General features: G+C 28.4%; 1 protein-coding gene across 1 annotated transcript; it reads left to right on the forward strand.

The window, feature by feature from the left end:
* Positions 1 to 1,855: 1,855 nt before the first annotated feature.
* Positions 1,856 to 2,364, forward strand: LOC113848155 (MFP1 attachment factor 1-like). Its single transcript, XM_027477550.1, has one exon. It carries the CDS (start codon positions 1,941 to 1,943, stop codon positions 2,340 to 2,342), a length of 402 nt encoding a protein of 133 aa, XP_027333351.1. The 5' UTR covers positions 1,856 to 1,940; the 3' UTR covers positions 2,343 to 2,364.
* The last annotated feature ends 10,613 nt before the right edge of the window (positions 2,365 to 12,977 follow it).

Below are 12,977 nucleotides of genomic sequence, written 5' to 3' on the forward strand. Positions count from 1 at the left end.
TGTTGTCTTCTTCCTTTTAAGCCTACAAATACTATACTTCAAGTTGCACCATTAGCTTGTTAAATGATTAGTCACATCTCTTTTAAATTTGTCTACCTACAAGCTTTAAGTTCTTTTTTTAAAAAGTGGTTTTCCATTTCCCTTCTTATAAGATTTTCTTGCAAAATATTGATCTCTTCTTCCTAATAATAAAGCCATAATTACATTAGCAAAATAGAAGAGTAGACCACAATACTATTTGACATAAGGATCACTTTAGTGAATAATGGATCAAAATTATTATTAAAAAAATGAGAAATAATAATACTTATATGTATGTTAAAACTAATTCTTTAAAATAAGCATTATAAATAAATTAATACAAAAATATATCTTTTTATTGTAATTTATTATTTTAATTTTGCTTTATTAGAAGACAAATTTAATGCTTTCGTCATCTAATTCTATTTTGATTTATTTTAGTCTTTTAACTTTTTAAAATGTTTCAAATAAATTATTTTTTATTAAATGCATTAATTCAATTAATACTTTTTATTTTTTTTGTCACATATATTATTTATTGTCTTCTTCCTCAAATTTGTCACTATTTATCAAGTTGCACTTTTAACTTATTAAAATGATTATTTACTTCCTTTTAAATTGAAACATTTTAAAAAGTTAGATAACTAAAATGAATCAAAATAAAATTAAAAAACAAAATTGAATTTAAACTTTAAGTTTAATAATGAAAATACTAATTTTATCTTATTAGAAAAAAAAATATATATATATATGTTTTTAAAAAAAATTAAAACTATTTAAATTACTATTAGAATTTAGATGTGATAAATAATGCTTTAAAATGATTTTTATTTATGATTATTGAGTTTTTTAGATTTATTTAATGTTATTTATATGTTTAAACCAAAGATAATTTAATTCAAATTAAAATCAATCAAAATTAATGTTATATTCAAAATCAATGCTTTTTGCAAAAAAAATAAAATTAAATTAAATTATACCAGTGAACAGTCTTTTTTATTTATCTACAATATAAAGTGTTTTTTTTATTTTTGTTTAATGTTATTTATATGTTTAAACTAAACATATAAAAATAAAATAAGATAATTTAATTTAAATTAAATTTGATCAAAATTAATATTATACTCAAAATCAATGTTTTTTGCCAAAAAATAAATTAATTTTAATCATATTAGCGAACATTTTTTTTCTATCTATTAACAGTATAAAGTATTTTTTTAGATTTGTTTGATGTTATTTATATGTTTAAATCATACATATAAAAAATAAAAGAAGATAATTTAATTCAAATTAAATTTGATCAAAAGTAATATATATTCAAAATCAATGTTTTTTGCAAAAAAAAAAATAAATTTAAATCATATTAGCAAATATTCTTTTCTATCTATTAACAGTATAAAGTGTTTTTTTTAGATTTGTTTGATGTTATTTATACGTTTAAACTAAACATATAAAAATAAAATAAGATAATTTAATTCAAATTAAATTCAATAAAAATTAATATTATACTCAAAATCAATATTTTTTTGTAAAAAAAATAAATTTAAATCGTATCAGCGAACATCCTTTTCTATCTATCAAGAGTATAATGGTATATCACTAGTTAGAATGGAATCAGAAAAAAAAAAAAGAAAAAAAAATGAAAATAGAAAAACAAGATATTATATAGAAATGAGAAAATATGATATTAAATGGTAAATATATATATTTTTTTATTGAATAAAAAAGAGAAGGTAGAACGTCGCAGGCGTAGAGATATCTTACAAGGAAACCCTACCCTTGACACCCCCAAAATCAATCACTTATCACTTCTTGTTGTTACTCATAACATAAGTCATCTCTCACCCAACGCCACTCCACAAAGAAGAAAACACAACTTTAAAAATCAATCAGCATTCAACATCCACAACACGAACACAATGTCCGACCCGGAAATCCAACCCGAACAACACTCCGCTCCGTCACAAACCGACCCGATAACCACCAAACCCGAAACCATCTCCTTCAGCATATGGCCTCCCACGCAGCGAACCCGCGACGCTGTCATCAACCGCTTGATTGAGACACTCTCCAACACCTCCATCCTCTCCAAGCGCTACGGCACTCTCTCCTCCGACGAAGCCTCCGCCGCCGCTCGTCAGATCGAGGACGAGGCTTTCTCCGCCGCTGGTGTCTCCTCGTCCTCCTCCGCCGACGGCATTGAGATCCTCCAGGTCTACTCGAAGGAGATCAGCAAACGCATGCTCGACACCTTCAAGGCCAGAGCTCCCCCGGCCTCCGACGTTGCTCCACCCTCAGCCGCCGCCGTTTCCGACTCTTGATCGTTCACACATTAATACTGTGTTTGGGTTCACTCATTGATCTTCATTTATCTATCTTTTAGAAAATTTGTAGAATATGAGAGATCAGAGGGTGTAGATTTACTCTGAATTATCCGAATTGCTTGAAAATTTGTCTCTTTTCTAACTTTATAAATATTCTTTTTGTTTTATTTTTTATTTTTTTTGGTCCTTGTGTTTGTAGGTTCTTGCTGCATCTGATTATGTGATAATAACGATAAAGTTGATTCACAATCTTTGGTGTTTGATTGTTATAAGTAGAGCTTTCAAGATTTTGTGCACTTACAAGTTGTCAATTGAAACTATTTGTTGATGATTTAACTGACATTGCCGCAATTACATTGTGATGTTGGTTTCTCTCTTATGTGCCAATTCAGTTTTCTTCTATTTATTTGGTGTTAGTCTTTTAGAATTGGATCTTGCTTTTTAATGCTTTTGCTGTTTGAATCAATAACTTTTATTAAAAATCAGGTGGCGTGAAACATTGAAAATCACGTGGACAGTGAATTGTTAAACTTTGCAATAAAATTTTCACTTTTGATTTCTTAACTTGCAAATTTAGATATCCCTCTCTCACGACTCAGAAGACAATGTAGATGAATCTTTATTCTCTGTGAATGTTTCATTTCTGCAAAAGAAAACCAGTCCCTTGAAGGTTTCAGGCTTGTTGAAAATGCATTAGGTGCATGTTCGATAACTTCGATTTAACATTTGACTGGTCACGAATCACATTTACTTCAATGATATTAGTTTTACCGTCAGTGTCTCATTTACGTTTAAAGTTTTTCTAACGTGTTTCCAAACATGCACTAAATTATGTGATATGATTGTATTGATGCTCTATTTTCTGGTATATTATAAGCGTACCCTCTTTTGATATTTAATTTCATGGGCAGATTTATTTGCTGGTCAGTATCTATGTGGATGTTATATCGTTAGAAATGTTGATTGTGAACTTATTGCTTGTTTGCTTTCAAGTATCGGGTGTATCTTTAGCTGAATGAAATCTGAATCAACTGTATATATTCCAGCTAATGGTGGTCAGCGATATGGTGCTTCTTTTGTTCTGCGAGAAGTTTAGAGTTGATTGTGGTTAATCACGTGTATGTTATTGCAACTATATCAATTATTTTTCCCTTGGATTCTATGCTTATTATCATCACCTTTTGAATACGCCTCTTTGTTTCTTACTTTCTACAAGTTGGAGGTGCAACATTTTACTTATATGGCAATCTTGAACTGCATATGCATGCCAGGGTGACACATTAAACAATTGAAAGGTGTGCTCCTTTATTATATACTCATTAATGAATGCTGGGCATACCTATGCAAGTTATCTTCATATACCTTATAAGGTTTCAATTATATAACCATGGTGGGATCGTAACCATTCTCCTGTTGAGAGCTCTTATCTTTCCGCAGTATCAAATGATCATGGGTGACAGAGACAGTGATATCCGTATTCACACAACACTTCACCTTGATTTATATTATTATTAGGGAATTTTTCTGAGATTATGGTAGCATTGTATAGGTGGTTGATATTGGTGAGGGAACCCATTTTTTCGTACCCACACAACCCAACCCAACCCAACCAGCATATTATATTTTAAAAAATTATTTCTCCTCAGTTTCGTGCTGTCATTTAACGTTTAGTGCATGTAATGTGTTGGTTGTTAACCACAATATCATACATAAGAAATTGATGAAGCATCTTATGGACCATTGTAATAAAATATTGGGGTTATGTTGAGAATGTTCACAAAGAAAATAGAGATAAGAAATGAATGAAGTTCATTAAAGACCATTATAAAGAGAATTGATGGACAAACTTGGAGAACACTTTTTCTTAAATAATTACCTACAAAGTCAGTAATTACTACATTCCAAATGTTACTCGTGATGACACTGGTATAAATTGACTCAGATAATTTATATGTGGGTTTTCATAGTGTATTTGACACATATTTTGGAGTTCTTTATTACTGCTTGGTACATTTGGGATTTTTCTTTGTGTTGACATTTAACCTGTAAATATCTTTATACGTATCCATTGTTCTTTTTTCTTGGTATATGTGTCAATGGGTCAACACCATGTCAAGTTGAACAAAAAAATTCCCTTAATTCATCAACGAAATGAGTTGATTGGATTAAAAAATATCCCAAATTTCACTCAACCTATGAATATCCTTAGTCAAAACATTAATTTTATGAGGTAGCACAAATTATTGCTAGGGATAAGTAGGAAGATTGTGGTTTGCGGATTGGTACTTATAACCTGCGCTAGTCTATAGGGCGCGTATAATTTGTAATTCAATGTTCCCAGAGACAATGTTCTTAATCTGTTTAATATGACCTTCAACATCAGAGACAATGTTTCTTAACCTGCCAGGAAACTATTCTCGGGTGCATTTCCAATCACCTTCAATAACCTGACCAGATTGATAACCTTGTTCCTCGAAATAAACCTGCTCTCCGATCTTATTAGTATACAAATTGTAGATGTATATTAGCATTATAATATGTTATACTACCAAAGAATTCTACTAATATAAAATATTGGTATATATTATCAATACATTAATTATTAGTTCAATACGTTATATTATTAATATAAACACAATATCTATACAAATGATTATGTTTTTATTAGATAAAAGTTATCCTAACAAAAGATACTAACACTCGACATTTTTTTTCTGTTCATAAACATTTTTTAATGAAAATATTTACTCAGGTTTATAAAATCATAAAAACTTCGCTCACTTGGTATCTGAAATGTTCAGTCTCGTAATATACTAGAAAGTTTAAGAAAAATACTTACAAGTCACTTCTGTATAATTTTATTATGTATGAATTTTGTTTTAATTCTAGAGGATGTAGGGATATTTCCTATGAATCTAAAAGAAAATTGTACTTCTATAATAAATTACAATTGGATTTTGTCAATCAGTACAAATGATTATTAAAAATTTAAGAAACAAAATGATAATAAACAATAATTGAAGAAGAATGACAATAATAATTAGGTGTTACAAACAATATCTTTCATTTGAAAATTAATTGCCTGATTGGGAAGTGAATCACATGGCAAATCGCATTCGGACTTTTGCAATAGTCCTAAATAATTTTTTTTTTCACGTTAACACAGGCCATGCACGTGGACTCCAAGAATAACGACGAGAGGTTGTGAATTTTGAACAAGTCAAGGAGTCTCAACGAGTGTCACATATTTGACCCAAAAAATAAAAACGAGTGCCACATAAACTGATATATAATAAATAGTAAACGTTGAATATAGTAAATAAGAATGAAGCTTGGTTCAGTGGTGGGTATTTCTTACCTTAAAAGTATGGACATTTTATTTGCCGGTTAAGGAATGGAGTTAAGTTTCTGAGTTTTGGTCCGACTTAATGGTTTTGGACTAAGTTAAGCCAATTTAAGACGATTCAATTGCATGATTGATTAAATGACTGATTTGAATTTGAACCAATCATATGTCAGGTTTGTGATTTAATTGACTCAACCGACCGGTTTGAGTTGAGTTTAATAAGAGTCCTCATGTCCCGTGTTATTACTTGAACGTAAGATTGATCCATCAAAGTTTTTATAAAATAATTTAATTTTATAATTTTTTATATAAAAATAAAATTAACAAGTATTTTATTATATTATTTTATTTTAATAAGTATTATATTTTTAAAATATAATAAATATTAAATTTAGATAATATATTTATAAATGTTTAAATACTATAAAAAATTGATATAAATGATCATATAAATAATATAAAATAATTCAATGATTGAATTCATCATTATAATATTTTAGGAAAACTTATTAAAAGATGTAAGAATCAGTTTGACATAATATGAAAAAATCTTAACTCTCTATATAATCATTATAAATTTAAGAAAAAAATTCTAAAAAGCAATGAATTCACATGATGCGTTGGAACAAACAACTTATGAATTCAGATTTTCTCTCGTTGTAGCAGGAACTAAACGTTCAGTTTTATTTTTGCTTAAATAAAAATAGAGAAAATGACTAATTTTTTTATACAAAATTAACTTAAATAAATTCTATGCACTTGAGAAAATATAGATTAAGTGTAGAGGAAAGATAAGACTGAGGATGAGTGGAGATGGAGAGAGGAGGATGGAGAAAAGTGAGAGAGGTGGATATGGGGGTGGGGTGAGGTGAGGAGTGAGAAGAGTACGAGAGAAGTTAGATATGAGATTAGAAATGACAATGGTTAGGGTACTATAATACCAATTTTCATACCCGCGTTTTAAAAAAATATTCGTACTCAGTCTCATACTTGTGTGGATATGAACATTAATTCCCATACCTGTACCCTCTGATACCCGTATACCCATCTTGTACCCATTACCCGCGCTTATTTGAGAAAAAAATATTTATAAAGAAAAATATGTTTATATAATTTCAGATAAGTAGCATAATAATACTAAAATTCAATATGTAGTTGTCGAATAAGGTACAAACATAGATAAAAAAATAAATATTCAAAGATCACAAGTGTTAAATGTATTTTAATATAATAATTTTGTAAACTAAAATTCTTAGAAACAATAAGTGAAACTAAACACACAAGTTATTTGTCGACGATAACTCTATCTTGTGTGAGATTTGATCAATCGGCAACGTTAGAGCAACAATGAAATAGATCTGCACAGTGGATGGTCCTTCGTGTGGGATCACTTGGTGATCTCTTGTGGCGGTATTACCAACTAACTCTAATGAATAACTTTTTATAGTTGTTAAGTTTTAATGAAATAGACATCGAGAATGAAAATATAGTTAGGGTAGAGAAGTTCAAGTAATAACAACGAAAAGTGGATACATAAAATATTTTTTTTTAACTCTTGAATTTGAAATTGTAAGAAAAATAATAAATTTAATTAAAATAATATAATTAATATATATATATATATATATATATATATATTAATACTAGTATTTTTTAACTCATATACTATACGGAAGTATTTTGTCAAAAATACAAATTTTTAAAAAATTATTTTAATGAATTAAATATTTATAATATATATAAATTTTAAAAGAAGGAATTTGAATAAAAGATAAATGGTCACAATAAAATTTTATAATAAAAAAATATATGTATATATAAAAAAGATTATACTTTTTTATCTGAAGAAAAAATTAACAAATAAAAATTAACAATAATTTTTTATATTTTATATCTTTTTAAAAACTTATTTGAACATAAATAAATAGTAAGAATAATATTATTTACATTCAATAGATTATAGTTGTACTTGTAATATATATATTGCATATAAAAATATTATTTTAAATTAAAATATAAAAAATAAAATTTAAATATATCAAGAATAATAAGTTTATGGTAATAGTAAATGATTGTAAAATTTATAAAATATTTACAATATATTTATTATTTATCATTCACTTTATGATTTAAATATTAATATGATTTTATTAACAAAATATTTGTGTGAAAAATATTTTGTGTGTCATATATAAATAACACTTTTTAGAAAAGTCAATCTTATATTAACTATGTAATAATTAAATTGTATTAGCCTAATTAAATGATATAAAATAGTAAATAAATTTTTCTATTAAAAATATAAACAAAAATAATTTTTTTGGTTTACTTTATTATTAAATATATTTTTATATTAATCTTATATAATTTCACATAAGTAATATAATAATATAAAAATTCAATACATAATTGTAGCTTAAAGTTTAAGCATATATATATATATATATATGCGGGTATGTGGCGGGGTGGGTACTTAGATACCCATACCCACACTTATCCCCATTAAAATTTGCGAGTTTTTTTTTACACCCATACCCGTATCCCATATAGTAGGTAAATATCCTACCTATTGTGGATAAATTTTGTGGGTGTCCATTAAGTATTTTACCCATTACTATCCCTATATGGGATGGAGGAAATGAGTATGAGGTAGAGGGAAGAGAAGAGTTGTGTATGAGAGGAGAAAGATAGTTGAATATGGAGATTGAGCAGGGGGAGTGTTAGATATAAAAGAGGAGAAGATTGTGAAAGAAGATGCAAAAATTGCTTAAGCCAACAAAATTTGTTTAAGCTAATTTTGCATAAATTTTTTTTATCGTTTTCTCTATTTTTGCTTAAGCCTGATTGTTCAGTTTTTGCTAAAGGGGAGAGAATTCAAATCCACAACTTATAGACTTAATTATTCAATTCTACTCAATTTTTGTTGGGCCTTTAAAAAATGGTGGTTAAAATTTAAGAACTTCAGAACAAAATAGTTAATGTTAAATGCAATTGAATTGATATTTTTACACAATATGCTGAAAGTTTATCAAAGAGAAACGCTTAGCTCCGACGAAATTACTCTAGGTAAAGCAATTTTTATATATTTTTTACCCCTTCTATTTTCATCCAAGATGGAAAAAAAATCAGAGAATAAAAACGATTGAGTGAAATTTGACCAAAGTACGAGGACGCTATTTTTGTTTAGATACACCTTTAAATATTCGTTAATTAAATGAATTTCATAATTAAACTGTTTTTGAATTCACTAAACACAATCAAATGATTAAATATTATTTTCCAATTTAATTAACATTAAATCCATTTTTCTTAATTGCAATCAAAACGCATTTTCATGTTTGCAACTTGAGTATGAGAATGATAGGTAGGCTAAGGTGGTTGAGCATAGCGTCAATTCAAGTTTACAAGCAAACTGAATGTTCTTCCTAATTCTATGGACCACTGTTGACTTACGCAGCAGAAAATTGGGACCTGTGTGTGTGTGTCGTGTATATGCTTGGACTTTGAAGATTTCCCACCCAACGTTACAAACTCGCGATCACAAATTTCGCGTGCTGCTACAGGCCTTCAATATGGTGACTCTATATATAAAATTCGAAAATGTTCAGTAAATTTAACTATCAAACTTCATGTTTGAACCTGCTAGTACCACTTATTTGAAACAACAGGATCTGTTTGGTATAATTGACAACTAGTGCTTGGACTCATGAGGCTAAACGTCTGCATGTCTATCATTTGGTTCGATATAGATTTTAATGTAAGAAAATAGTAAAATACGATCATTGAAAATGAGATGTAGCATATCTCACTTTTGTGTACCTTTACTAATCCAAATATTTTTAACCATTTATCATACTGAATTTTTTATATTTTTTTTGGGTCTAGAAATCTTGATATTTTAGATGACATGTTAGACTCCGACTAATTTAAGTTGAGTCAGGTAGACTTATTAAAGGGATTAAAGTTATTTTAAAAGTCTATTTTTCTTATTCAAAATACTTAAATAATTAAAACTTTATTTAAGAGAAATTAATTTTTTTTATCACTTGGATCAAATATGTGTTAGTAAATTGAAATAATCATTCAATTTCATGTTTGCTTTGTATTTGGAAAAAGAATTTTATAATATTATAAATATTTTGGAGTGCTTCCTCAATCCAGGAGGTCCAGTCAATATTTAACAAGGTAAAATGGGCTAATTAGTTAAGGTATTATGTTACCTAGTCTTTTTACATAGGAAAACGCACTGAATTTTGGAGATAGTTATTAACAAGTATGCCAACTTAAGCTTCACTAATAAAAACTAATTCCATTAATCATTCATTTAATTAATTAAATATTAATTTTTATCTATTATCGGAGTATCAGTCCCTTAAGAAAGCTGTTAGGCAGGGTCAACGTTTTCAAGCATGGCCGCAGGGGAATGTCATCCTCGATATCTGGCTTTGTGATCTTATCTTTGACTTGAATTCAAGTAGGTTCAGCTAAGTTTGAGATTGCTTGGTAAAGATAGTAACCAAAAGAATTTGTCTATCATTTTTTATTGCAGAAATTAAGGGGTGTTGTGCAGAAGTGGAAAATGGAAAATAAGATTATTTTTTCATTCTCCTAAAGAGACTTATGTTAATCTTTCAAGGAAATGGAAAAAGAGCAGAGATATATGGAAATGAAACAGGAATAAAATACATTTTAGGGAATAAAACTGCATATTCATAATTTATGTCTCGTATCATGAGTAATTGAGTTGAGTCGAGGGGGTAAAAGATTAGTTTTCAATTGTTAGGTATTCGTTGAATATTTTATTTATTTTGAAAAAGGTCTTAAGTAAACATATGTAAAGTATGATCAAATTATTTTTAAAATAATTGACTAAACGTTAGTTCCTTTTTATCTGAACTCTCTTTTATTCTTGTTCTTTCTGTTTTTTTTATGAATTATATTGTAGCATAAAAAAAACATAATCATAGCTTTGACAAAATTTAAATATAAATTTTGTTATATATATATTGTTTTGAAGATAAAAAACTAAAAATAAAAATAATGATATCAGTGGCAACTTAACCATCATCGTAAGCAAATACAATTTTGATAAACATTTTGATACCTCAAATAGAATACGCATGTGACATATGTTAATATTAGAAATAATTTTATTAACATCAACCTAAAAAATGAATTTAGGAGATAAAAATATAACATTTTATCTAAAAAATATTTATTCCATCAAAATTATAGTAAATCATTTATTCTCTTGCTTTCTCAATCAAAATATCTTACATTTTCCTCCTAACTCTTTTGATATTAAATAAATTACTGCGAAAATATTAAGATAATTTTTATCCCAATAATAAAAGTAACATTAAATTAACCTTTAGTTATTGTTTTAATGATAATGATCAGCAATTGCATTTCATTATCAGCGTTAAAAAGAGATTCAAATTTACCAATTGCTAAATTGTATGTTTCGAGCAAGCTTATTTTGTTTATGTTCAAATTATTGTTTAGATAATGTGTTTTTGAAGACTTTCGAGCTGATGACGTGTATATATTAAAGAACACACTCAGTAGTTAAGCATATCATGCAACTTGCATAGCCTTCATGATATAAAGACCTCAACATTAGTTGTATTCAGAAATATGTATAACACGTTGTTTTTACAGTGAGCTCCTACATGCTGGACATACGTATCAGATTTATGTGTGTAGTGGAAGTGACTACAAAAAAGTAAGAGTGATAGAGGTTCAATATCTAGCTCTGAGTCAAACACTTGGGGGAATGTAATAAAATGGAAAGATGGAAAAGAGAGATTATAAAGCAACAAAGACTAATGACCAGGGCCTTTTTTGCTGGGTCCAGAAGCTAATCTATATGCCAAGCTCCTTGCTAATTGATGAGGGTTGAAGTTGTTATAAGAATCACCAAAAGTTGCCAGTCCAAGAGATGATTCTGTTCCTTTTACATCTACTAATTGTGTCTTTGACGCTTCCGATGGAAAAACTCTGCTGTGTACAAAACACAACTGCGATGACACAAGCATTATGATAACCAACACACCCCAAAGCCTCTTCTTCATCAGCATCATTGTTTTGCAAACTCTCTCTCTCTCTCTCTCTCTCTCTCGCTTTTAGTACTCTTTCTTGGGTTTTGTATATGCCAAGTTGTTGCACTTTGTTCGTAGCTTCTACTTGGATTTTATACAGAGTTTCTAGCTTAGGCGGTGATGAGCTCTTTCCAAGTGGGTCCTTAAAAGTTGCCAGAGATTGACTTTGGCCAAATTCCTATGTGTCTTTCGTGTTATGTTTGAAAAAAATGTGGGGTTAATGATGGCTAGCGGCTGGTTCCACGTGTAGAGAAGGAATTGATTGCTTTGAATTATTATATTATTGTTAGAATTTGACTTTACACTGCTATTGACACTACTCAAAATAATATTAAAATTTGACAAAGAAAGAATGAAAAAGGAAGGTTGGTGAACTACGGACTCTACTAACTAGCTTAGCTTATGAACATGCTTTTGCATGTACACGTTGAAGTCCCATTTGTTTCACACGGTTTCTTTTTATTCTATGCTCGTATATGTGGACAATTTGTTACGCGGTGCATGCTTACTCTTTTTTTTTTTTTTTTTTTTTTGTCTCATTTTCTTAATATTTTATGTTCCCGTTTTATTTTCCATGTCACAGTAGTTAGAAGCCATTGAGAAGACATTGGACTTGAAATTTGAACTCAAGGAAACACGTTTGGTTGAATTTATTATAATTTTTTTTTAATCATGTGAAATTTTAAATAAAACTCAATAACCATTACATCAAATCATCAAATAGAGATAGGAGATTTTAGGAATACTTAGATCTATTGATGTTGACTAGAAGTTGGGTGGAATAGCCTTTTGATGTAATGAGTTGTGAGGTTACACTAGAATAGTCTTTTGGTGCAATGATCTTCCTCAGCTAAAATCATCGAATTCCTTAATAGGACATGATGTTTCTCTTATAATGAGGAGATATAGAGATGTTTCTTATTTTGGCATATTAACCTATTAGGATTCCTATCAACCTCTAACAGGTCAAATCTAGTCTCCATTTATTAAGCCCATATTCCTTTATTTATATTAATTATTTTTAATTAGTAGTCTAAAGACTCACCAAAATTAGATCACTTTTATTTAGCCTAAAAAAACGTAAATAACTAACATAAATGCTATAAATAATATGTATTGCCTATATTAACTATTAAAAATAAAATTTCTAACAATCTCCCACTTGGACTTCATATTCATTTAAGC

The sequence above is a fragment of the Abrus precatorius genome, unplaced genomic scaffold, assembly GCF_003935025.1.
Source record: "Abrus precatorius isolate BTA unplaced genomic scaffold, Abrus_2018 Scaffold8, whole genome shotgun sequence".
NCBI lineage: Eukaryota > Viridiplantae > Streptophyta > Magnoliopsida > Fabales > Fabaceae > Abrus > Abrus precatorius.

Coding starts and splice junctions, on each gene's coding strand:
- LOC113848155 (XM_027477550.1), top strand. CDS start 1,941: ATGTCCGACCCGGAAATCCAACCCGAACAACACTCCGCTCCGTCACAA.